This window comes from Spermophilus citellus (genome assembly GCF_964194105.1).
Source record: "Spermophilus citellus genome assembly, chromosome: 12".
Lineage (NCBI taxonomy): Eukaryota > Metazoa > Chordata > Mammalia > Rodentia > Sciuridae > Spermophilus > Spermophilus citellus.
The window spans coordinates 115,247,047-115,272,365 of record NC_138198.1 but is presented as its reverse complement, the minus strand read 5'-3'; the positions used below and the strand labels follow the sequence as shown (position 1 = coordinate 115,272,365).

The following is a 25,319-nucleotide window of genomic DNA, read 5'->3' as shown; positions in this document are numbered from 1 at the left end:
ATCCTCAAGAGTTTTACCCTTCTCAGGGCTGGCGAAGTATCTCAGTAGGTAATGTGACATTCATGAGGCACTGGGTTCAATCCCCAGCACACAAAAAGATCGTTACTCTTCTCTGCAGATGGAAACCTCATTAAAAGACCAAGATAATCATCCTTCAGTTCAGAACTCATCAGAGATTGACATGAGCAAACAAAGCAGTACGAAGAGCAATTTTTCACCGCTGGAATACCAGGGAATATGAGCAGGGGACGGGAAATGTCGCTGAAACAAGAGTTTGGTGGTTGGACTGATTGGGCTGGTCCATAGGCAGGAGGTTCGGTTTAGTTTTCTCCTGCATTCAATGTATAGAAACAGTGGCAAATCATAAGAAAATTAGCAAAGATGTGAATTATTAATGGGAGTCAAGGAGTTATACCCCACAGCTACCCTGACATTTTCTACAGGTAGAAATTGGCATCTGGAGGAGAGTGACTTTCCAAGGCATCTCAGAAAGTGTATTAATCAGGTTTGTTTTATTATACTACAACAAAATACCTGAGGCAACTTATGAAAAAAAAACAAAATTTATTTAGTTCATGGTTGTGGAGATTCAAGTCTAAGATTGGGTGGCCTCATGGCCTTGGGCCTCTGGCCAGGGTATAAGAAGACAATGGTGGGGAACATGTGTTGGCACAACTGCTCACTTCAGGAAGCAAAGAGAGACCAAGAGACTGGTTCCCACAATAACCTAAGGACCCCCACTAGGCCCCATCTCTTAAAGGTCCACAACGTCTCCCAACACCACCACCTGGAGACCAAGCTTTCACACATAGGCCTTGTGGGTGTGTGTGGCGGGTCTCATCCAAGCCTAACAGCAAGTTAATTGCAACATTTGAACAAGAACCTGGTTCTCCTGTTTCTGAGTCTAAGGCTTTTTCCACTCAAAATATTGACTCCTTGGCTTTCTCAGAAAAGCTATCCACCAACCGTGAGCTGAGCCAACCTCCCCACCCATTACCACTAGTTAGGCTTCTGCACCACAGCCCTAGAATCAGCACAATGGTGAGAATGATTGCCCTGTGCTGCTCAAGGCCCTAACTGGGTGAGGGAACTGGATAGACAGCTCGCGGCCAGGGCTGGGTAAGGGTCTTATGAATGAGTATGTGGATAAGGTGTGATGTGTTCTTCAGCATCATACACACAGTGAGAAGTCCACAGTGTATGGTGGGCTTCCTCCAGATCTATCATTCTCAAAATATCTGGCTACGGGGCTGGGGTTGTGGCTCAGCAGTAGAGCACTTGCCTACCATGTGTGAGGCCCTGAATTGGATCCTCAGCACCACATAAAAATAAATAAATAAAATAAAGATATTGTGTCTAACTACAACTAAAATATAAATATATTTTTTAAAAAATCTGGCTACGCCTGGCACAGGTGGTGCATGCCTGAAATCCCAAAGTCTTGGGAGGCTGAGACAGGTGGATCACAAGTTCAAAGGCAGCCTCAGCAAAAAGTGAGGCACTAAGCAACTCAGTGAGACCCTGTCTCTAAATAAGATTCAAAAGAGGGCTGGGGATGAGCCTCAGTGGCTGAGTGTCCCTAAGTTCAATCCCTGATACCCACAAAAAACAACCTGGCTGAGTTTTGGCTGATGATACTAAACATATTCATGATAATAAGGATAGACCCCCAGTTAGGGTCATACCAGTGTTCAGCTGTTTCAAGGAAAATGTAAAAATTCAAAACATATGAGATGAAATGAGGGTTAGTTAATCTATGTAATTAAAATACTCTTGAAATTATGTTAATATATCAGAATGTTTTAAAATGTGTTAACAGTGATTTTTTTTTCTGTGACTGCCATTATAGATGATTTCTCCTCTTTTTTCCCCACCATTGTCTGTATTTTGAATGTTTTCATATGAAAAATTTAATTTTAGAAGGGCAGACTGGGTTGAGAATGAACTGCAGAAAATCAAGTGTGGGGTAGCCCGTGTCATCTGCCAGGTTCTTGATCCTTGGAGTACAGCAGTGCATGGGAGTGCCAACGTTCCTGGCCTTGGGGACCCACATTATAGAGGGAGAGATCAGGCAGCAAATCTATGTGTCAAGTGGTGAGTTAGAATAAAGCCGGGCTGGGGTTCAGTGAGTGATGAAGGGGGTACAATTTCTTTAGGACTCAGAGTAGGCTCCTCTGATGGAATTGGTGTTTGCACCAAGCCTGAGGTCAGGGCAGAGCAGAGGGCCAGGTGGGAGGCTGATATCCAATCCAGGTGAGGGGCGATGGTGGCTGTGATTGAACAAAACAGACAAGGGTCATGTTCCACCCACACTGGAAAGGTAAAGTTGCCAGGATTTGCTGGTAGAGTGACAGGATACAAGATGTCCAGAAAAAGAGGTGTCATGGCCTACATTGCTCTAGAACCCATTCTGCTAAAATCCAGAAAGGCAAATGAAGTTTTGCTTTGGCAGCACCTGCCACTCTTCAACACCCTGACCCTATCCCTTCTCTTATATGGATTCACAACAGTCTTGTTATCTTCACTTTATAACTGAAAAAAAAAAAAAAAAAAACGTATCTCAGACTACATAAACCTGTCACAATTCCAGCACTGGGAAGGGAGAGGACTGAGATGAACAGGAACATTTTCCAATTTATCTGAGTAATTCTAGAGGCTTTGACCTCGAGATAACATGAGCCACGTGTCCCAGCATTGTATTCTCCAGGAGCCCAGCACCTGGCATATTGTGGGCCCTCAACACATGCTCGATGAATAAAGTCCCCACGGGCAGCTGTGTTGTGAAGCTTGAGGACACAGGCTCTAGACCCAGACCAATCTGAGCTCTGTCCCTATCTCTGCATTTAGAACCCTGCCTTTGAGCAGCTTCCACATCTCCCAATGTTAAATTTCCCACCTTGTTAAAATAGGAAGAGGAAGAAAGGGAAGGGGGGAAAGGAGGGGAGAAAAGAAACAGGGATAATCCTCCTTAGCCCTCAGAACTGTCAGTCGAATGGACTGAAATCCTAGTCACAAAGCACTTAGTTCAGGAGCTGGCCCACATCAACTCATCAGAAAGTGTGAACTGTTATTAAAACAAGAACCAGAAACTATTTAATCTCCCAACACTTTATTTCCTACCAAACCGGTTAGAGACCCTGTAGCTTAAAATAGAAACACTGGGGAGGTCTCTTCTGCTCAATTGCACTGGACCCCACCCTGCCAGGCCTGCGAAGTTGGCAGAGGAACGCAGCTGAGTCATCCCCAGCTGCTGGCAGGCCAATTTTAAGTCCCACGGGGCCATGTCCCTGACCGGACCCACTGCACACCCACATCCAGCTTTCCTGTCTGTAGACAGATAAATGGCAAGTGGGAGGCCATGTGTGTTTGGGCATCTGGGCAATCAGCTGTGACATGACCATCTCGTCTGGGTCCCTCCAAGCCTGGGCTTGTGTATTGGTGTCAGAAAGACACCTGGCTTCTACATCAGTCTGCAGAGAAAAGCAGAGGTGCCCTGTGAGTCACTAGGTCACCTTCATGCTAGTCAGTTAAACAATGGGGCTATTTCCATCTCTGACAAAAGAAACTAAAATGTTTTTCAGTCCTATGGACTTACCCAGTCCCTCGATCCCCTTCACTGAGTCATTAAAAAAAAAGACAAAACACTTCCTAAAAATGAACCTGAGTCATGCTGCGAAGGCAACTATGCCCATCCTCAGGGACGGGCGCACTCTTCGGATTCGCATTAGAGGGCCCCGTCCTCAGCACCTCCCCATCCTGGTCCTTCTTCCTACATCATCTGTCCAGCTGATCCTTCCTGAACACACAGTGGTCTAGGACATGGAAAAGAGACCCCTCAGGAGCCAGTCACCCACCCCAGAGCACATAAAGGTCCACCAGAAGCCAAAGGAGGTGTCTCCAAATGTCAGCTGGAAGTGACCTCAATCATAATAGCATGGGTCTGACAAGCCCTCGCCCATGGCCCTGATGATGGCTTCCATGGATACGTCATGTTGTTCAGCCAAACGGGCACCCATCAGAAGCTGAACTTGAGTGCCTGCTGGGTTCCTAGCCAGCTGCACACCATGATCTCCTGGGGAGCTTAAAAAACACTGATGCTCAAGGCTGACGTCAAACCAACTGAGTAAGAATCTCTGAGGCAGAAATGAGGCATTTTCAATCTCTGAGGTGATTCTAATGTGCAACTATAGGTTGGTCATCCAGGCCAGTGGCTCTTAAATATTACTGAGTCACACACTTCCTTGACAATACAAAGCCTTTCTGAAGAAAAAAGAAAATTAAAACAAAACAAAACTTTTTATAAGCAATTTCAGGGGAGACCCTGACAGCCTAACGTCACCCTGCCTCATCAGTCTCTTCTCCAGGCAAATCCTGAGGGAGGCTGGGAGCAGCTAACTAATAAGGATCAGGAGCTAACATAAATAAATAAATAAAACAGGCCAGTGTTCTTTCTCCTCTCTAAGTGGGGAGCTCCAGGCAGAAACACAAGTAAGGAGAAAGGTAGCTATTACTGTTGATCTTACCAAACGCATTTCCTGAGCAGATCTCAGATTATATAACACTACTAAGATTCATCAGTCTACTGAAACTGTCCCTAGTGCAGTCTAACTATCCCAAATAACTCCTATTATGGGTTAAATCGTCCCCCAAAAAAAAGATATATTGAAGTCCTAACCCCCAATACTTGTGAATTTGACCTTAATTGGAAATAGGGTGTAGGAATAATCCAGTTAATGTGGGGTTATTAGGATAATCCTAATCATTTGAGTGAAGTCCTTATAAGAAAAGGACGTGACCCTATGAAGGAGAGATGGCTGTGTGACAACAGAAGCAGAGACTGAAGTGATGTGTCTGTAAACCCAGGAATGCCAAGCACTGGCGGCTGAAGCTGGAGGAGGTGGAGGGTCAGAGGGAGCCTGGCCCTACTGACGCCTTGATGTCAGACGCTGGAGAGATTCCTGTTGTTTTAAGCTCCTTAGCTTATGGCACTTTGTATGCTACCTTTGGAAACTAATCAACTTCCTAATCATTCCACAGATCTAACCACCATGCTGGGATGCAGGAGCCACAGAGGAAGGCCTTAAGCCTGGTGGAGAGATTTCCTTGATGGGACCCCCCTAAAGCTGTCTCCAACTCTGCTTTTCAGGAAGATTCTACTTGCATATTTTGTTCCCTACCCACTTTCACTCAAGCACTCTATTTCCTTTGGGCACCTATAACTGTTTCTAAAGGCCATCTCCCCAGCTGCCTTGTAACTCCTGCAGGGGTGAGCAAAATGTATGCCTTGTTCCCCGCATGTGCCTATCTCAACACCTACCTTGGGGCCTGGCATGAGGCGGCCTCTGAATGAAGGCTTGAGTGAATGAAGGACTGTGTGGGTATTCACATGATACTCGGTATTTATCTCTCTCTTTTTTAATCATCCACTAGTTTTATTTTTTTAAATTTTTTTAAATTTGCTCTTTCTAGATATACATGACAGTAGAGTATATTTTGACACATTATACATACATAGAATAAGTATAACTTGTTCCAATTAGGATCCCATTATTATGGTTGTGTGTGATGTGGAGTTACATTGGTCATGTATTCATATATAATGATAGGAAAAATATGTCCGATTCATTCTACTATCTTTGCTATTCCCACCCTGCCTCCTTTACCTTCGTTTCCCTTTGTCTAGTCCAATGAACTTCAAATCTTCCCCTCCCTTGTCTCAATGGATTTCTATTGCATCTGACCCTGTTAACACCACCTTTTCTCCTTTAACTTGAGAGACACAGGATATTCTCTGGGCCATTTCTGATTGCTCTTTCTTATTCCCTTTTACAGGTCTTTCTTTCTCTACACATATCTCAAGTCTTTGGGTTCCCTGGGTTCGATTTTCATCTCATTCTCCAACCAATTCTGTTACCTGTAATTTCCACTGATGTCCATGAATCCCAAACTTTGGGCTAAGTCCCTTCCTGAGCTTCATAGTTATACATGCACGTTATCTGCTAGATGTTCCTCCCTGAGAGTTCACAGACATAGTAAATAAAAGTCAACCAATATTACCTCCTTTGTATCTCAAGCTTACCCTCCCCCACCCCACCAACAACTGCCCACACTGATACCATCATCTTTCTACAAAAAAATCTCTCTGGAGGGCTGGGGGTGAGGCTCAGTGGTAGAGCAGTTGCCTAGCATGTGAGAGGCTCTGGGTTTGATCCCTAGCATGGCAAAAACAAAAGCAAGAATCTCTTTGGTTTTCCAGATTTTAGAATTGTCCCCCTCAAACCCATTGTCCATAGGCATTAGAGTGAGACAGGAAGATTTACAGTTACTCTTTTTTTTTTTTCTTTTTTTTTTAAAGAGAGAGGAAAGGGAGAGAGAGAGAGAGAGAGAGAGAGAGAGAGAGAGAGAGAGAGAGAGAGAGAGAGAATTTATTTATTTATTTTAGTTCTCGGCGGACACAACATCTTTGTTGGTATGTGGTGCTGAGGATCGAACCCGGGCCGCACGCATGCCAGGCGAGCGCGCTACCGCTTGAGCCACATCCCCAGCCCTACAGTTACTCTTGACTGACACTAGCACAACAATCCTACAAGATAAAGTCAACACGATAAGCCATACCCACTCATCTTGCCAGCCTCCAGTAATACCTGTCCTGCCTGAAACCTTAAGGTCCAGCAGCACCAAGACATCTCCCATGTGTGCTCTTCTCTAGTGCATTTGCTCACACTGGTTGCTGAGAAAAATGAACCAATTAATTTCTCATTCCTTGAGATTCATCAAGGTGGTGGAAAGCTTTCAAAAATGGACCTCCATAATTCTTAATTCCTAGAATTCCCATCCTTGAGCATGGATTGGGTTAGTCACTTGTTTCTACCAAGTAGAACACAGTGAGAGTGATCAGATAGCAGCCCTCGCATGATCAGGTTATAAAAGACTATGATTTCTGTCTTCTCTCTCTCTCTCTCTCTCTCTCTCTCTCTCTCTCTCTCTGCCCCCTTCCTTTCTCTTTCTGTCTTTTGAATGCTTGCTTTTATGAAGCAAGCTAAAGAGGCTCGGGTGGCAAGAAATCGAGGGTGGCCTCTATCCAACCACCATTTTAGGAACTGAGGCCTCAGGCCCATGATATTATAGGAACTGAGTCTTTCCAGCAACCACAGAAAAGCTTGGGCGTGGATCCTTCTCCATCAGAACCCTTCAGGTGAGACACTGCCCAGCCAACACCTTGATTGCAGCTTTGTTGAAAGACTCTGAAGCAGAAGATCCAGGTAACCCATGGCTGGAATCCTGACTCACAGAAACTATGGATAACCAACGCATGTTGTTGTAAGCTATTAAATTTAGGAGAAACTTGGTACAGTAACATAAAACTAATCAGTCATCTCAGGGAGCATCTATGTCAACACACACATACACACACACACACACACACACACACACTCACACACACACTCACACACAGTGAGCCTCTTCACAGCTCCCCCCATGCTTTGGGTTTGCCTCCAAACACTGTACTTAAACACTTTGTTGTAATTATCTTTTTTTGAGTGGGTAACACCACCAGACTTTGAGACCTTTGAAAATATAGTATCTCTTCTTGATTATTCTTTTTTAAAAATATTTGTTTTAGTTGTAGGTGGACACAATACCTTTATTTTATTTTTATGTGATGCTGAGGATCGAACCCAGTGCCTCAGACATGCTAGGCAAGCACTCTATCACTGAGCCACAGCCCTAGCCCTGATTATTCTCTTTTTATCTCTAATGCCAAATAATTCTTGGCACACATAGTTAAAGTTTACTTTATAGATGAATGAATGAGTGAATGGATGGATGAGTGAATAAGTGAATGAAAGTCTTTTTGCCAAGTGAAGCAGGGGGTAAAAATAAATAAATAAGTTATATGTATGTTATGCCTGTAGAAACTTATATCCAGTTGAAGAGGCAGGCATAAAACACATTAAGTGCTAGATCTTCATAACATGTGCTATAGAACTATAAAAGATAGAATGTCCTTTCTGATGAGGGCAATCTGAAAAGACTTCTCAGAGGAAATGGATTTTGACACAGGCCTTCAAGGGTAATAGTGTTTCGGCTGGAGAGAGAGAGAGAGAGAGAGAGAGAGAGAGAAAGGAAGAAATCCAAAACTGATGAAAAGTATAAACAAAACCTAGAAAGAAATAGAAGAAATCTAGCAGGGAGACAGGCCAGATGGAGATACAAAATGGGAATCAATTAGCTTAAAGAGGCAGGACACATGAGGTCATTTCTCCTGAATAGCATGGTTGAAAGCAGAACCTGGTGCAACTGACATTTAAAGAACCAGAGGGAAGAGGAACTTGCTAAGAAGAGTAAGAGGACCAGCGCACATGGAGTCATGTGCTAATTACATAAGTTTGAAAGAGTGGTGATGCTTAGAGGGTAAACATGATGCAATTAAAAAAAAAAAAAAAAAAAAACATAAAGGCCTTGGGATGTGGCAATGAGACCACCAGTGACTGACCTTTAAGAAAGCAGTAACTATGGGGAACAAATGGAGATGGCTGGTAGATTGCAAGATGATAAAAATAAAGTACATTTGAGGAAGTCAACCAGGAAAACCAGTGCTGAGAAACAGTACCGCTGATAACTTGGTAGCTTTTCTTGCCAAGACTTCTGAGTCACTGGTGATTGTGATCAGGAAATAACTTAGGTGATAGAGAAAGCAACACGTTTCTTTATTTTTGAAATAAAACAGACAGGACCCTACCTGACCTGATTCTTACTTCCAGTGAACACCCCCTTGGTTGGTAACTGTTCTGGACCCTCTCCAGCTGTTTCCTCTGGCTGTGCTCATTGGTTTCCCTCCACCGTCAAGGCCTTGCGTGAGAAGGTCGCTTTCTTCATCTCTTCACTCAGTAGGAACCCAATAATCCCAGAACAACCACGACAACATTTGGTTTTTAGAAACTCTGTCATCTTCCCAAGTGGTTTTTTCAGCAACCTTTTACTGGGAACTCACTAACTGCCAGGCCCTATAAACCTTGGGGTAGGAACAGTGCTAAGAAATTATCCCTTTCTCACCAATGAGTCAAAGTGGAAAAAGCCAGGCACTGAGCACACGCCTGAAATCCCAGCAGCTCAGGAGGCAGAGACAGGAGGATGGCAAGTTCAAAGCCAGCCTCAGCAAAAGTGAGGCGCTAAACAACTCAGTGAGACCCTGTCTCTAAATAAAATACAGAATAGGGCTGGGGATGTGGCTCAGTGGTCAAGTGTTCCTAAGTACAATCTCCTATATCCCCCACCCTCCAAAAAAAAAAAAACACAGTGGAGAAAAAAAGAGAAATGGGGTAAAGTTTATTTAGATGAAGATTCTCAGAATTTTAAAAAAAATCTGCTGAAAAACACATGTGAAATCACTTTACAACCATCCAAGAGTGGCCAGCAACCGTGATTTCCCTGTAACTGAGAGCATGTTCAGGACACAGGACTTTCAATTTTAAAACCAAGGTCATCCTATGAGACCAGGACCAAAGAACTTTCCAGATTCTTTAGAGGTCAAACCATAAAATGCTGCCATAGAGCCAAGGGCCCAAATATATGACCCACATGGAATATTTTTCAAGAAAATTCCAGTGTAACTGTAAAATAATGGGGTGAAAAATTAAAACAGAGTGTGTTTCTAAACAGGTACATACACTTCTTAATCTAGGCATCCAATTCTAACATTGGTGTGGTTTGCAGTAGTGTACACACATGCCTTGCTACTGCCCTTCTTCCTCATTTAAGTTAATTTAAAGATGCATCATCCCGGCTGGGTACTTTCCAAGGCCCCACGGGAGGTCACTGGTCCCACAGCTGCTAAGGACTCATCTGTAAAGAATTAGCTGACTTCCTTACATCTTTTTATAACTTCATATAGAAAGCTAACATTTTAGTCATGATTGGATAGTTCTCAGAAATCTCTTCTTTTTAATGTGACATTAGTAAAGTATACAAAAGGAGTCTTTCTCATTTCTGTGGCCAGTACTATTTTGTGTAGCATGTCATCTTTTGTCAGATAGAAAATCAGGTTGTTTTTTGTCTTTTTTGTGTGTGTGTCTGTGTGTGTGTGTGTGTGCATGTGTGTGAGGTTTTGTTTTGTTTGGGGTTTTGTGGGGAGTTTTGGTTTGATTTGGTTTGGGGGTTTGTGGGTTTTGTTGTTGTTGTTTGTTTTCTGAAACTGGGGCTTAAACACAGGGGCACTCCACCACTGAGCTACATCCCCAGCCCAAGGGGGTGTTTTCCTGAGGAACTGATAAATGGGTATGTTTCTGGAAGACAGAGCATCTGGAAATCCCTTACTAAAAAGTAACCTTTGTAAAACCAGAGGATTTCATAATTCAACCACCTGTTGATCCTTGCCCCTCCCTCAACACTTGTGCATAATGACTCATCAGCTTGGACTGGTTGACTTAGATGTACTCTATTGGTTTTTTTTTTTAATATATATTTTGGGGTTTTGTTGTTGTTGTTTGTTTGTTTTCTAATAATGGCAACAAGTTTTTCTCCCTTCCTAACTTCTGCCTGGACTTCATGGAATCAGGCAGATTTGCTGAGGCAGAGATAAGGTCACAAAATGACTGTTGTGACTGACTGGGCCCTTCAATCCCTCTCTTTGTCACTTACAAATAGCTCCAACAAGTCTGTCTCAGTAGGTGTTCTTTTGGCTTTAGCTGATAAAAGCCAGCCAGTGAGCATTGCATCTTTCAGAATTAATTCTCTCCTCCTCCACCACAAATCCCTCCCAGGAATGGGAAGAGGCATTACCTTCCCTTGGCTGGCTCCCTCTGGTTTCTTAGAATGGAATAATGTGAGAGGGATAATCTAGGTCCTCCTTATTTTATTTACTTATTTAGCAGTACTGGGAATTGAACCCACGGGTACTTTACCACCGAGCTACATTCCCAGCCTTTTTTATTCTTTATTTTGAGACACGATCTTGCTAAATTGCTGAGGCTGGCCTCGCACTTGCAATCCTCCTGCCTCAGTTTCCCTGTTCTCTGGGATTACAGGCATACTAGAGGGGTCAATGGGTCCCCTCTAGGTCCCGTTGATGGCTGGAGACTGGAAAGGCTCCCTTTATTGGAAGAATGTGAATGGGTGCTACATTTTTAAAATATGTATGTGTGTGTATATATATATATATTTATTTTCTAGTTGTAAATGGACACAATACATTGTTTGTTTGTTTTTGTACCAGGTATTGAACTCAGGGGTACTTGACCACTGAGCCACATCCCCAGCCCTATTTCGTATTTTATTTAGAGACAGGGTCTCAGGGAGTTGCTTAGTGCCTCACCGTTGCTGAGGCTGGCTTTGAACTGTCTCAGCCTCCCTAGCCGCTGGGGTTACAGGCATGCGCCATCACGCCTGGCTCTTTTATTTTATTTTTATGTGGTGCTGAGAATCGAACCCAGTGCCCTAGGCAGGCTAGGCGAGTGCTCTTCCTATGAGCCACAGTCCCAGCCTCTGGGTGCTACGTTGATTGATCTTTTTTCATGTATCAGCTAAACTTAATAATCAGCTTTCCACCCTCAGAAAACCTAGGGATATAAAACTTGGCTGCATTTAATGAGGTGCTGGGTGACAAACACACCAGCCTCTCTCTGGGTGAGGAAACTTTCCTCCTGCTCCACAGCGGGTGGGAGGCGGATGTTTTGTAATAAGGAGAGAAGACAATTTTGAGCACCGAGAAGCCCCGAATTAAAATCCTGTTTGTTTTGCTCATTTGAAAATTGACTTTGGTAAAATGGCAGATTCTCTGAGGCACCTTCCTCAAGCGAGAACAATGCCAGTGTGGTGGCACATTCCTGTAATCCTAATGATTCGAAAGGATGAGGCAGGAAGATCACAAGAAGTTCCAGGCCAGCCCCAGCAACTTAGTGGAACCCTGACTCAAAATACAAAATAAAGAGGTTTGAGGATGTAGTTCAATGGTAAAGCACCTCTGAGTTCAATCCCAAGTTCAATAAAAAAAAAAAAAATGTTTAAATGAGAAAGATAACTAGCCATACCTTTTGAATATGAGTGTTTTGAGGACAACTAAAATAATAAAACTAAGATTCTAAAGTAACTGGCACGTCACAGGTGATCAGTAAGTAGCATTTATCTTGTGAAAGTTTTGTTTTTATGAATACAAACATAAAGAAGCAGTGGCAACACCCTGCAGAGCAATATAACAATGGTTCCCAAGGCCAAAAACCAAAAGCAGTTTGGATGTGACCTTTGTACTCCAAATTAACAAATTCTCACAGTCTTTTCTGGTGGGGGTGGGGGGGCCAAGGAGGGGGAGGGGGAGGGCTTCAAAAGTCTCTGCTGAAAAACTAGCCTTACTCAAATCCAAATTTACCAGATAGTGCCTTTCTCCCTTTTCTTGAGGAGGTATTATGTAAATCCAGACCCCAGGACTTTTATGTGCATACCTGCAAAGGTCTTTGGTCATTTAAATGTTATACACGGGATAAAAATAAAGGGTTTGGCATTACTAAGAGTTTACAAATTAAAAGCAGACGTCCTCATAAAGGGAAAACTGCCACTTCCCCTCCGGCTTCATCACCACCCTATCAAAATCCTTTGAAGTGTTTCATTTTAACCTAATTGTATTTGCTGGGTGAGATCCTCCATTGCTTTATAAGAAAGCTAATCTCCACCTTCCTCCATCTTCAAGGTAAAGCTGGCTGACATTTTCTGGACACAGACTATTAGTTGGACACATTCTCATCTCATTGGATTTTCATGATGGCTTGAAATAGATATAGTTAACATTTTATAAGAAAACAGAGATCAGGTCTGGGGTTGTGGCTCAGTAGTAGAGTGCTCGCCTAGTACACGTGAGGCACTGGGTTCAAAGCTCAGCACCACATAAAAATGAAATAAAGATATCATGTCCACCTACAACTAAAAAAATAAATATTAAAAAAGAAAACAGAGATCAAGCATTTATCCAGAGTCACACAGAGAGTACGTAGCAACATGACAGACTGATTCCAAAGCCAGAAGCAATGACAATTGTGAAAAGACAAACCTTGTGGTTTTGAAAACAGCTGAGTGAAGATATGGGGTTGGAAATGGGCAAAACTCATAAGCTTTATTTGAGATCATAGTGAGAGAGCATGATGAAAAGAATAGAAGCTTCTTCCTAAACCACAAGAATTATGAAGGGGCTATTTGCACATTGTATACTCTTCTACTCTCTATTCTATTCTATTCTATTGCTCAATCCAATCCCAAGCTCAGGTTCCTTGCACTGTGTAGTTTTCAATCACAGAGAGCATAGAATACACTGTATCCATGGGTTGGGTGGACTAGAACATGCCAATAATAAATTGGTTAGTAAAGGATCTATAGTGTTCTTGTCAACTTCCTCTTTTCTCTGGGGTTTTGAAGAATAGCATATTTGGGGGAAAGTCCATAAAAGAACTTCACTTTGAATTTGTCAAAGTGATTTCTGAAAGCCTTTAAAAGGGAACCTAAAGTTAGTGCCTGAGTTGTATTGACAAAGGTTTGGCTCTTTAACTGTGAGATATTACTAGAGAATATTCAACTGATTACACAGTAGGGTGTGTCCTGTCAGGTGACCCTCATCTATTTTCAGCCACCTATAAGTAGCTCTCCTGGTATCACCACTGCCCACTGCCAAGTTTACCAGAAATTCTCACTTGCAAGAAAACACCTAGGAATCCAAGCAGTCTCCACTCAATGCAAATTTAGAATCAATGTCTCTAGGTTGTGGTAGTAGGTCAGTGGTAGAGCACTTGCTGAGCCCTGAGTTTGATGCTCCAGCACTAAAGAAAAAGAAAAGAGTCTGCACATTGGGAGAAGAATCCAGAAATTATTTTTTTTTCCTTTTCATACCCCACTCTCCTTCTTTTTGCACTCTTCCTTCTTACGATATCTGAACTGAGAACAGGAGCAGGGGCTCATGAGGGAGTGGGGATTCAGACTCCTTTGCCATGTACCACTTTCTGACTCCAACTACAAAGGACCTGAAGGATGATCTGGGTCTCTTGATTTCAGAGAAACTCTGATTCAGAGTTACTCATTGCCAATGTCACATAGCTCACCAATGGCTTTGTATTAAAAGTCCAGCTTCAGGATTCCAAAGTATAAATAATAATGCTTTTTGCATGACATGGCTCCCAGTCTTCACTGTTTTTAGGGTGTCTTTTATCTTCCTGATGCTTTGCCCCCTCTGACAAAGGGTTTAGAAGTAGAACAAGATTCTCACCATTTTTGCTGTGCCTTCCCAAGGATTGGGGGAGAAGAGGTTGCAGTCATTAGGAGGAAGGCTAGACCCCAAATCACTGCAGAAGGATCTTTCAACTTAAGAACAACTAATTATGAGTAGATACACACATAACTTTTCAAGTATACAGAAGAGGTTGTTATTAAAATATGAATGCTAGCTGGCACACAAGCCTATAATCCCAACCATGCCCGCCGGGAGGCTGAAGCAGGAGGATTGCAAGTTTGAGGCCAGCCTCAGCAATTTAGCCAAACCCTGTCTCAAAATAAAAGGGCTGGGGCTGGGGCTCAGTGTACAGCGCCCCAGGGTTCAATCCCCCTCTATCGCAAAAATAAAAAATAAGTCTGTGAAATCCATGCCTAAGTCTTCATGTGTTAACTCCTGTATTTTAGCAAAACAGTTCTGTTTATTCGGAGAGGCTACTACTCTCGCAATATCCCTCAAATGCAATCAGGCAGATTGCCCCACCCTTTCTGAAGCCGAACGCTCCCTCCCCTCCTCCTCCCGAACTACACAACCCTCCCCACTTCATCGAAGGGAAGCAATTTACATTCCACGACGTCTGCCAACGACTTCGGAGAGCAGGCAGGGGTGGAGTAGAGATGTGGCTCCTAGATCTGAGCTACAAACCAGCGGTGTCTTCCAGTTCTCACACTCGGAACAGGAAGGCCGCCGAGCTGCACCTACTTCTGCATGACCAGCTCCTGATGAAGCAATCCTTGCTGCGCTCGCGCTGGGCACCGGAGAAGCGTGGTCACCAGGACCGAAACTGCACGACGGCTCCACTCGCCAGGCAGAGGGGTCCGGGTCCGACCGAGGCAGTGTGCACGATGCAGTCATTAGACCCCCAATCAGACCGTGATCTTAGGTGGTTTTAATCTCCACTCAGCATCCCTCCATCTACACCTGGCATTAATGTCCATTTATTTTACTATTTCCCCTCAATGAAAGCGCAAGTCCCTTGACGGCAGAGAAGAGACCAAATGCACCTTAGTCTCTATTCCTACCTCAAAGCTGCAGAGAGGCGGTGTGCCTCCAGGTGAAGCCGGCTGCTGCAAGTCAGGCCGTTTAAATATTTTGGATTGACAATGAACACTCAGTAGCTCACACGTTGAAAAAATAAAATAAATGCACAAAGAAGAATGGTGATTCAATTTTAATTGTTTATTGACACAGTATCAACTTTCATATGTACATATAAATAGTTACAGACCTTAAATACCCACATGGCAAAACATTTGCCTCTAGGCAAAAAAACCAAAAAAACAAAACAAAACAAAAAAAAACACGAATTTTTGTGATAAACAAGCTTTAATACTGAAGACAGATGCTGAGACAATTTTGCATCTAAGGTTACTACAGTCTACATTGCTATTCTCACTCTAAGAACTCAAGTAATTAAGGAACCCTTGCCTCACCACAAAAATGAAATACATGTTTTCAAACCAAATGGAAAATAATTATAAATAGGTAAGATAAATAAAATTTCTGACAAATTTAATCACAGCATCATTCCCTTTTTTAATTTTTTTAGTTTTATTTTTAATTGATAAGTCATATATACAATGTGTTTAATATATGGATACATTGTAGAATGATAAAATCAGAATATTTATCCTTTCCATATGGTAAGAACACACAAAATTCCTTTAGTTCTTTTGAAATGTACATTAACTATTTAATTACACAACAGAACATCATAACTCATTTCCAACTTTGTAGTCTTTTCCCCACCCCACCCCCACTTCTCCAACCAAATTCAGGTTATCTGGTAATCACCATCCTAAGGTCAGAATTTGATTTTGATCAGATTAAATGAGATCAAAGGGCATTTAATCTCTGTGCATGTCCTCTAGATTCACCGAATTCACTTTAACAAATGGTAGCATCTCCTTTGTTAAGGCTCAATAATACTCTGTGTTTACATACTACTTCAGTCATCTCTTGGACACAGGCTGTTTCCATGTCTTGCCTGTTGTAAATAACACTGCAGCAAACCCAGGAGTGTGCATAACCCCTCACCATACTGACTTCAATTTCTTTGGATATATATCCCAGTAGTGGGGTTGCTGGATCATACTATAGTTCTGTTTCTTAAGGAATTTTCATACTGTTTTCCAAAATGGCTGTACTAACTTACAAAACCAGAAAAGGTAGATCAAGTTTCCTTTTCCCCTCCACATGTCTCCTGCACTTGTTATCTTTCATCTTTTTGAAAATAACCAATCTAGCAGGTATAAGGTTCTTGTGGTTTTCATTTGCATTTCTCAGACTCTTCTGCTGTATAAGTACCAACGTGTTAACCGGTTGCACCACTGGAGCATCCACTCGGAATCTTCTATCTGTTGAACATTTGTATGTCTTCCTTCGAGACATGTCTCTTCAAATCCCTTGACCAAGTTTAATAGGATTGTTCGTTTTGCTATTGAATACTTAGTTTCATGTCTACAGCTCATTTAAAAAACACTGATGAAACTCTTCAAAGAGCCTTCATATTACTCTAATGTAAATTATACAGATATCCATATATATAGATATCTCTTCATATCTGTATGAAATTTTTATTTTGAATGAGAAATATCTGTTCCTCTTCTTTTTTGATAATATCCCAATTATGAAAATGTTCTAATTTCTTTTAAAAGATCACTTTTTGCAGGATGCACACACTAACTACTGTGAGAAGGGTATCTTCAATTTTTTTAGAAACTTTCTGTGAATATTTGTTTTACTAAGTTTTAATTCTACTAATTTAAAAGTCAGTCCCAGAAATTCATGAGGCTGAGCCAGGGGTACTGCCAAGTTAGAAGTCAGTCTCAGCAACTTAGCAAGATTCACCTCAAGAATAAAATGAAAATCAGGGCTCAGTGATGAGAGACCATGAATTCAATCCCAGTACTAGGGGGTGAGAGAGAGGACATTTGGTTCCTTTTTTATTATCCTTGGTCATATGAAATCACCAAACTCTTTAATCATTTAATATTCAATTGGCTAGAGTTTTACTGACACTATATAATCAAATGTTTTCAAATTTACTTTCTAATTTTCCACACTCGCAGTTAATGCTCACAGGAAAACACTTAAAGGTCACCTGAACAGAAACAATACAGTCTGAATTGAAAAAAAAAAAAAAAAAAAAAGAATTAAACTATGTTACATTTTGTAGTGACCTATGCAATCAATGTTCCCTGTGAACTTTACTTTTTCTTAAATGATATTTTTTAAATAACATCCAGTGTTATCAGAACGAAATGTTTTCTTTTACCATAATTAAATGTATAAAACAAACTGAAAAAGCAAAAACACAGAGCTACTTCTTCCCCACTGCCCAATATGATCATTTGTCAACTCTTGTTACACCAGGCTGGGCAGCAACATTCAACAAAAATACTAGAATAATCTCTAAGCAAAAAAAGAAATGCATTAACAATAATTTCCCTATTTTTAAAGCTTTTCCATTCATGTTTTAAAATAAAACATGGTTCCACAAAGGTCTCACGTCCCAAAGAATGATTTCTGGGAAGCCTCCTACAGAAATTCATCTTTTGACTTGTTATGTTTTCCCTTTCCAAAGACTTCCAAAAGGAAGTGAATGCTCTTTCACATTCCTTTCAATTATAATGCAGTCTCTCCTCTGATGAAATTGGACCTACTGGGGATACTTCCTTTTTAAAGGACTCCCTTCACCCAAAAGCTTTTGAAGCAGTCAGGTTACTAAACTGAAGAGTTTGGAAATCAAATTCAGAAATTTCTGACGGAAATTTACTTTGTCTCCAAATCTCCTGAGTTGAATGCCAGACTCAAGTTCCACCTCTGAAAAGGAAAGGAAATCAAAATTAACACTGACAATAGTCTGGACTGTAAACTAGCAAGAGTTAACAGGACGGCTGGGGATGTGGCTCAAGCCGTAGCTAGCGCGCTCGCCTAGCATTTGGCCCAGGTTCGATCCTCAGCACCACATACAAACAAAGATGTTGTGTCCACTGGAATAAATAAATAAATACTAAAAATTCTCTCTCTCTCTCTTTAAAAAAAAAAAAAGAGTTAACAGGACCATTCAGGTGACAAACTGAGCACCCACCCCAGGAAACAGTTCTTAAATTTTAGCTTTATCTGTGGCTATTTTCTTTTTTTTTTTCTTTTTAGTTTTATTGATTTTATTATTTTAAATACGACAGCAGAATGCATTATATATTTTTAAAAAATATTTATTCTTAAGTTTTAGGTGGACACAACATCTTTATTTTACATTTACATGGTGCTGAGGATCGAACCCAGTGCCTCATTCGTGCATGCTGGCGAGCGCTCTACCCCTGAGCCACAGCCCTAGCCCTACAATTCTTATTACACATATAGAGTACAGTTTTTCATATCTTTGTATATAGAGTAGGTTCATGCCAATTCATGCCTTTATACATCTACTTTTTTGTTTGTTTGTTTGTTTTGTTTTTTGCATTATGTTTCTGTTTTCCTAATGTGAGAGTAACAACTTGGAATATGCGTGTAGACACTGACCCACTTCAACTCACAAAAATTGTTTAAGGTGAGAATACAGACAACTATCCTTTATCATTTCAAACTTGTGATCTTCTTGCTTCAGTCTCCCCACCCACTGGAATTACAAGCACTGTCACTGGTGGCCAGCTGAAATCTTTTTTTTTTTAAGCATTCTGGATGAGGCAAGTATTTTCTTTCAAATATAGAAATATTGCATATCAAATACCACAAATGGTATCATTTGTCAGCCTCCATCAGATTTAAGTGATGTCATCCTCTTTTCTCATTTAAAGAGAACATAAGTCAAATTCTAAATACTGGGTGTTATTTCCAAATGGCAATATTTCAGAGCTCAAATTCCACTTCATTAGAAATCTTTTCCTCTAAAAAAACTGATATTTTCTTCTCATAAAATCTTATTCCAATATTAAGTCTACTTTAAAAATAATTTGAAAATCTAAATTTAATCTAAACCAGCCTTTTTTTTTTTTTTTTTTTTTTTTTGAGGGGTACTTGGGATTTAACCCAGGGCACTTAACCACTGAGCCACATTCCCAGCTCTTTTTTTGTTTAGAGACAGGGCCCTGCCAAATTGCTGAGGCTGGTTTTGAACTCACAATCCTCCTGCCTCAACCTCCTGAGCACTGAGATTACAGGCATGCGCCACTGTGCCCAGCCTAAATCAATTTCTTATAAATCCAACCTGTACCAGTCTGTTGCCTTTACAAAAAGTGAAGCAGAAAATAGTTTAATTCACATGTTTATTACTTTTAGAATTGAGATACTGTAATTAGTCTGCTATAATAAAGAAAAATGATGCTTACATATAACCTAACTTCCAAGTAAACTTTTTACTACCTAAAATTAACATTAAATCTAAACTGCTCACAATTTCAATTTTTTAATATTTCAAAGAGAAATCAGGGTTTTTTTGTTGTTGTTGTTGTTCACTTTGGTTCATACTTTCTAAGACAATGACCATGAACAGGGTAAGTGGCATACTCCTATAATCCCAGAGACTCAGGAGATTAGGCAGGAGGATCATAAGTTTGAGGCCAGCCTCAGCAATTTAGTCAGGCCCTAAGTAACTAGGAAGACCTTGTCTCCAAAAAAAAAAAAAAAAAAAATTCAAATGTAAATATACTCTAAATATTTAAACCTAGATTTCAATGAACAAAAGTAAAATCTTTCTTAACTCCTACCAAGAGACCTAATAAATCTTCCAAGATGCCATTCTTCATGGGCTACAGAATCAAATGTTGAGAAGTATTTACATTTCAGTAAGTGGGATATGTTAACATATAGTTCTTTAAAAAACTATCATCCAGGGCTGGGGATGTAGCTCAGTGGTAGAATGCTTGCCTGGCATACTCGAGCCCTTGGTTCCCTTCCAGGCAAGGGGATTAAGAAAAACATCATCCAATATACAACTTTGGAAGTCCTCAATCTACCAGAAAAAAAAATCATCTTTTTCACAAGAAAAAAAAATGGAAATAGTTCTGTTATCTTTTTTAATTTTAAAATTGCTATCGAAGAGGCTGGGGTTGTGGCTCAGTGGCAGAGTGCTCGCCTACCATGCATGAAGCACTGGGTTCAATCCTCAGCACCATATAAATATAAAAAATAAAGAAATTGTGTCTACCTAAAACTAAAAAATAAATATTAAAAGAAAAATTGCTATTGCAGAATTACTGTCTTTTAGGGGGGATTTTCTGCTGTCTCTTGTTCTTAGGAATTAGAAGTCAATCCAGAGCATGTTGAGAAACATGGTCAGAACTCTTTTGAGTATCACAGAAAAGGACAAAGCTTCTCCATCCCAAGAAAGGGCCAGAGAGAGCAGCCTGCTGCCAATTTAGCCATGGTCACATTTGCAATGTCCCATTTCCTCTGCATGCCCTACAATTGTCTGATGATAACAGCTGCAGGACCCATTGGGAATTCTAGCCCTAAGAGCCCTCCTTTTTACAACCCTTTACAGCAGGTAGGTGATTGCTGCCTTTGATAAGATTTACAAGAAGCGGTGGGATGAGATGGGGCTGGTGGGATGAGATGGGGCTGGTGGGATGAGATGGGGCTGGTGGGATGAGATGGGGCTGGTGGGATGAGATGGGGCTGGTGGGATGAGATGCGGCTGGCAGACCTGAAAATCTGTGAAGGAGATGGGGGTGGGGGTGGATGTATAAGACTGGAGACCAGCTCCTCCTCCCCTGATATGCCCACCCCTTTCAATATGAATGGTTAAAATGTTAACTAAGGAGAAGACCCCCTAGGCTCTTCAACTCTGGAGTCAGTCCAGGTGGGACAGTATCCAGCTTAAATACTACTTTTGTTCTTCTTAGGGTGGGGGCAGTGGCAAGATAAAGGTTTCCACAGGTGGAGTCTGAATGAAAGGAGAGAGAAGGTAGCTTCCAGAGCCCTCTCCTGCTCAAGACAGTGACAGTCTTCTGGGCTGCCATTGCTGCTTGGGCTTGCACTTGTCTTCCCTGAGGCCCCTTAGAAGGGTGAGTGGAGGGAAAGGGAAAACAGCTTGCTGGCCTGACTAAAACACAGCTGCAGCCACCTGTCATCCCAGCGACTGGCGAGGCTGAGGCAGGAGGATTGCAAGTTCAAGACCAGCCTCAGCAACTGAGACCCTGTCTCAAAAAATAAGCTGGGTTTTAAGACACGTGCCTGTAATCCCAGCAGCTCGGCAGGTTGAGGCAAAAGGATCAAAAACCAACCTCAACAATTCCCTATCTCTAAATGCATCATGAAAAAGGGCTGGGGATGTGACTCAGTGGTTAAAGCATCCCTGAGTTCAATACCCAGCACTAAAAAATAAAAATAAAAAAAAATAAAAAGAACGAGGGATATGGCTCCGTGGTTAAGTGACTCTGGGTTCAATTCTTGGTACCAAATAAATAAATAAATAAAAAGAGACCAGCCTCAGCAACTTAGTGAGACCCTGTCTCAAAATAAAAAATAAAAGGGGCTGGGAATGTGGCTCAGTGGTAAAGCACTCCTGGGCTAAATCCTCAGTACCAAAAATTTAAAATTAAAAAAAAAATACAGCTCTGTCAGAATACCAAGCTAGGCTCCCTCCCTTGCTGTCCTGGGAGAACCCCCTGAAGAACTAAAGAGAAGCATCCCAAAGGCAGCTCAGAGGGGCAGACCTGGCCGGATCCTGACCCTGAGGTCCCCGAGGATCTTACAGTTTGAGGGCCAGGCCCCAAGTCTCCAAGGCCCCAGCTGACAGGTACCTGTTAATGCTGATGCTGGGGTCGCTGGGGTCGCTTGGGGCAGCTGCTCATTCTTCCACCCCTTCTTTCCAGGCATCTCCATAGGTGTGACCTCTGCTACAGAACCCAGAGAATTCAGTCTATTTTCAATTTTCCTGAGCTGAGTGACACACTCAACTTCCAGTTCTGAAAAGGAAAGCAAAACATGAAATTAACATTGACAGTTGTTAGACCAAAGGGTACCCAGAAAGTTAACAAAAGTGAGAAGTTGTACATCCCAAGAAGCATTTCTCTTCAATTTCCTTTATGTGCACCTGTCCCCCAAAATGTGAGAAAGACTTAGAACATACACACACACACACACACACACACACACACACACTACACACTAACACACGGTGGCTCTCAAACAAAAAAGTTTAGAATATACTTAACTTTCTAATCTTAAAAAAAAAAAAAATCCAGGATGAGACAGTGTTATCTTACTTTCAGATTTGGAAATTTTGGCTCTGGCAGTCAACTGTGGTTATCCTTTTTGTCTCTCATTTAAAGTTGGCCAGAAAACATATATCATATTCAAAACAATTGCATTCTTTATAAATACATTTGTTTTTCAAATATTAATTATTTCATAGCTCATTATGCACTCCTTTAAAAACTCCTTGACATTTTCTCATAAAACACTTCAAAAAATCTTATTCCAAAATTCTGCCCACACTTGCTAAAATAATTTAAAATTTACCTGTTAACCTAAACCACCCTCTTCCTACAAGTTAATCTGTAACAATTCATTGGCTTTACTGGAAAGAATGAAGTAGAAAATAAGTTTAATTCACATGTTCACAACTTTTTAGATTTTAGGTGCTGTAATTAACTTATTTTCATAAAAAAATTCTAGTAACAATTTCCAATTAAACTGCCATCAATAAAAATAACATAGTTATTAACATATTAACATATGATTTTGGAAGCCTTGAACTCTATTGAGGAAAAATTATTCCTTTCACTGGATGGGGGTGGGGGACAAAAAACTTTTCCCCCTTTTTTAAAAAAACTATTCTGGGATTAACCCAGGGCCTCTCCATACTAGGTCAGCACTCCTACCACTGAGTTAAACTCCCAGGCCTGTTTCCTACATTTTTTTTTTTTTTGTATTGTAGTTACACACCAATAAATTTATTAATATATAATTAGGCTAGAGAGAATTATTGTCGTCCCTTATTACTGAGAACTAGGTTAGTCTACTACGAATTAGTTAGATTTTTCAGAAACACGGTCAACACCACAAAAGGTGAGAAAACTTCTATCTCAAGGAAGATGCAAAGAAACAACCTAGTGACTGCGAACTTCGCCATGGTCACATTTGTATCACTTCCTCTTAATGCCCCACAGGTGCCATAAAATTAATGAAAATGGTGGCCTATAGTTGTCTGATGTAATAGCAAGACGACCCTTATTGTTCTCCTTGTTACAACTCCTTAGTAGGTAACTGCCGCCTTTAGTAAAATTTATAAAGATTTATAAGTGGGGGAGGGGAGGGCCGATCCAAACAGGACGGGGCTGCAAGTGTTTGGCCAGACAGAGAGGGGGTTTGGGTACCCAGAAAGAGGGTCAACTCCTTCCTGCTCCCCCACCCCAATCCACTCCTTTCAATACCGATTGTTAAAACGTTAACTAACCCCCTAAGTTCCTTAGCTCTGATTCCTAGCAGGGCCTCCATCCATCCCCTGTCAGTCCTCCTGTGTGGGACAGTGTCAACCTTAAACACTGCTTTTGTTCCTGCCGGGTGGGGACGGTGGGAACAGATCCTCTCAGAAGTGGGGTCCAGAGGAAGAGGGGCCATCTAGGGAGGCGGTGGGAGGCCTGGTGGCTCCAGGAGCCCTCTCCCGCCCTCGCTTGTCTTGACAATGACCTCCTTTGGGGCGCCGCCTACACTTGCACTTTTTCTCCCCGCGGCCCCGAGGAAGGCCAGGTGGAGAAAAGGGAAAACCAGAGTGGACGCAGCAGGTCGGCCTGGCTAAGATGCGGCTGCATCCCAATCCCAAGCTAGGCTCCCTCCCTCGCGGGTCCCGCTTCCTTGGAAGAAACGCCGGAAGAACTTCCCGGGGGCGTCCCGAGGGCACGCGCCAGGGCGCTGAGATGGCCGGACCTTGGAGTCCCTGGCATTCTTCGCTCAGCCCCTGAGGGCACACCCGCCCCGACTTCGACCTCGACTCCAGCCCCGCCAGGGTCTCCGATTGCCCCAGCTGCTGGGTACCTGGCGCCCGTGCGGGGTTCGGTGGCGCGCGCTTACGCGCCTTCTTTCCAGGCATCTCCCCGAGCGCCGCCGCGATCTCCGCTGCAAACCCGGGGAACTCTGTCCCCCGACTCAAGAGCTCAGGCTTCCGCAGGACGCGAGCTGCACGCCGGGCCGGCCAGCGGGACAGGAACACCGGGCGCGCCGAGTTCCTGATGGCACTCTGTGCCGGGATCCTCAGAGCTCCCGCGCGGAGGCCACTCGCGAGTCATATGGGGACTTCCCCGGTGACGTAATGATACTTGAGGCGGGCCCGCCTCTGCTCGTCCCCGCCGTTGCGGGAGCGCGCGTCATTCTGGAAAAGGGCTGCGGAGCGCAACTTGTCCGGACCCGCACTGGCGCCGACCTGAGGCGGGGGGCGCTGGGCTCTGGGCCGGAGGGACCCAGCTCGGCCCCACAATTACTTCCTTTAAAAAGGGGATGGGAGAAAAAGGTCGGTTTTGAGAATCTACGAACACCCCAGGTAGAGACGGCTGCTGTCGACGGGGGCTAGGGGTGGCGAGAGAGGCCAGGGTTTCCTAGGAGGAAAGTTGGGGGTTGGGGAGAGGCCAGGCGCCTCCTCCTTATCATAAATTGGCAATTAGAGACTTACGTAATAACAAACCCCGGGAAGGGTTAGGACCAGGAAACTTAGAATTCAGCGTGGATAGTACCTGGGAAGTGAAAAGAAAACTTTACCAACAGTAGAAAAGGTGCCCGAAGCCAGGTGAAAAAAGTATCAGGTCCTAGAACAAAATAAAGCATTGGGAGTGTTGGGGAATTCTGCACACTGGAACCCCGCACGTGGTGCGTGCGTTGGGAAGGGGTGAGAGTGCGGGTAGGTGGTGGGAGGGGCCTGGTTCTCTGCCCAGGGTAGGAATGTGATTTTTAAAAGCTGTGCAACGTTCTCCTTGGATATGTCGGTATTGCATATTCCTGGATGTTCGGTGATAAAAAGAGTGGGTCATCATCATAAGAAAACATTCAAATCTTTTGTAGAGGGAGGGATGAGATACCTGGGAACGTGATATTGCTATCGCAGTATTTGATTGGTACCTGAATATTATTGTAT

General features: G+C 42.5%; 1 protein-coding gene across 1 annotated transcript; it reads right to left on the bottom strand.

Moving 5' to 3' along the window:
* Positions 1-16,833: 16,833 nt before the first annotated feature.
* PMAIP1 (phorbol-12-myristate-13-acetate-induced protein 1) lies at positions 16,834-24,469 on the bottom strand. The gene is made up of 3 exons (XM_081262633.1): positions 24,230-24,469; positions 21,994-22,158; positions 16,834-18,070 (listed from the first exon to the last, which is right to left on the bottom strand). Exons 1-3 carry the CDS (start codon positions 24,282-24,284, stop codon positions 17,964-17,966), a joined length of 327 nt encoding a protein of 108 aa, XP_081118759.1. The 5' UTR covers positions 24,285-24,469; the 3' UTR covers positions 16,834-17,963.
* Between the last annotated feature and the right edge of the window lie 850 nt (positions 24,470-25,319).

Bases quoted from the DNA above. Each gene is read 5' to 3' on its own strand.
- PMAIP1 (XM_081262633.1), bottom strand. From the start codon at position 24,284: ATGCCTGGAAAGAAGGCGCGTAAGCGCGCGCCACCGAACCCCGCACGG. The intron at 22,159-24,229 runs GTACCCAGCAGC...TTTCCTTTTCAG, and splicing joins GAACCCCGCACGGGCGCCAG to AACTGGAAGTTGAGTGTGTC. The intron at 18,071-21,993 runs GTACCTGTCAGC...TTTCCTTTTCAG, and splicing joins CCCAGCATCAGCATTAACAG to AGGTGGAACTTGAGTCTGGC.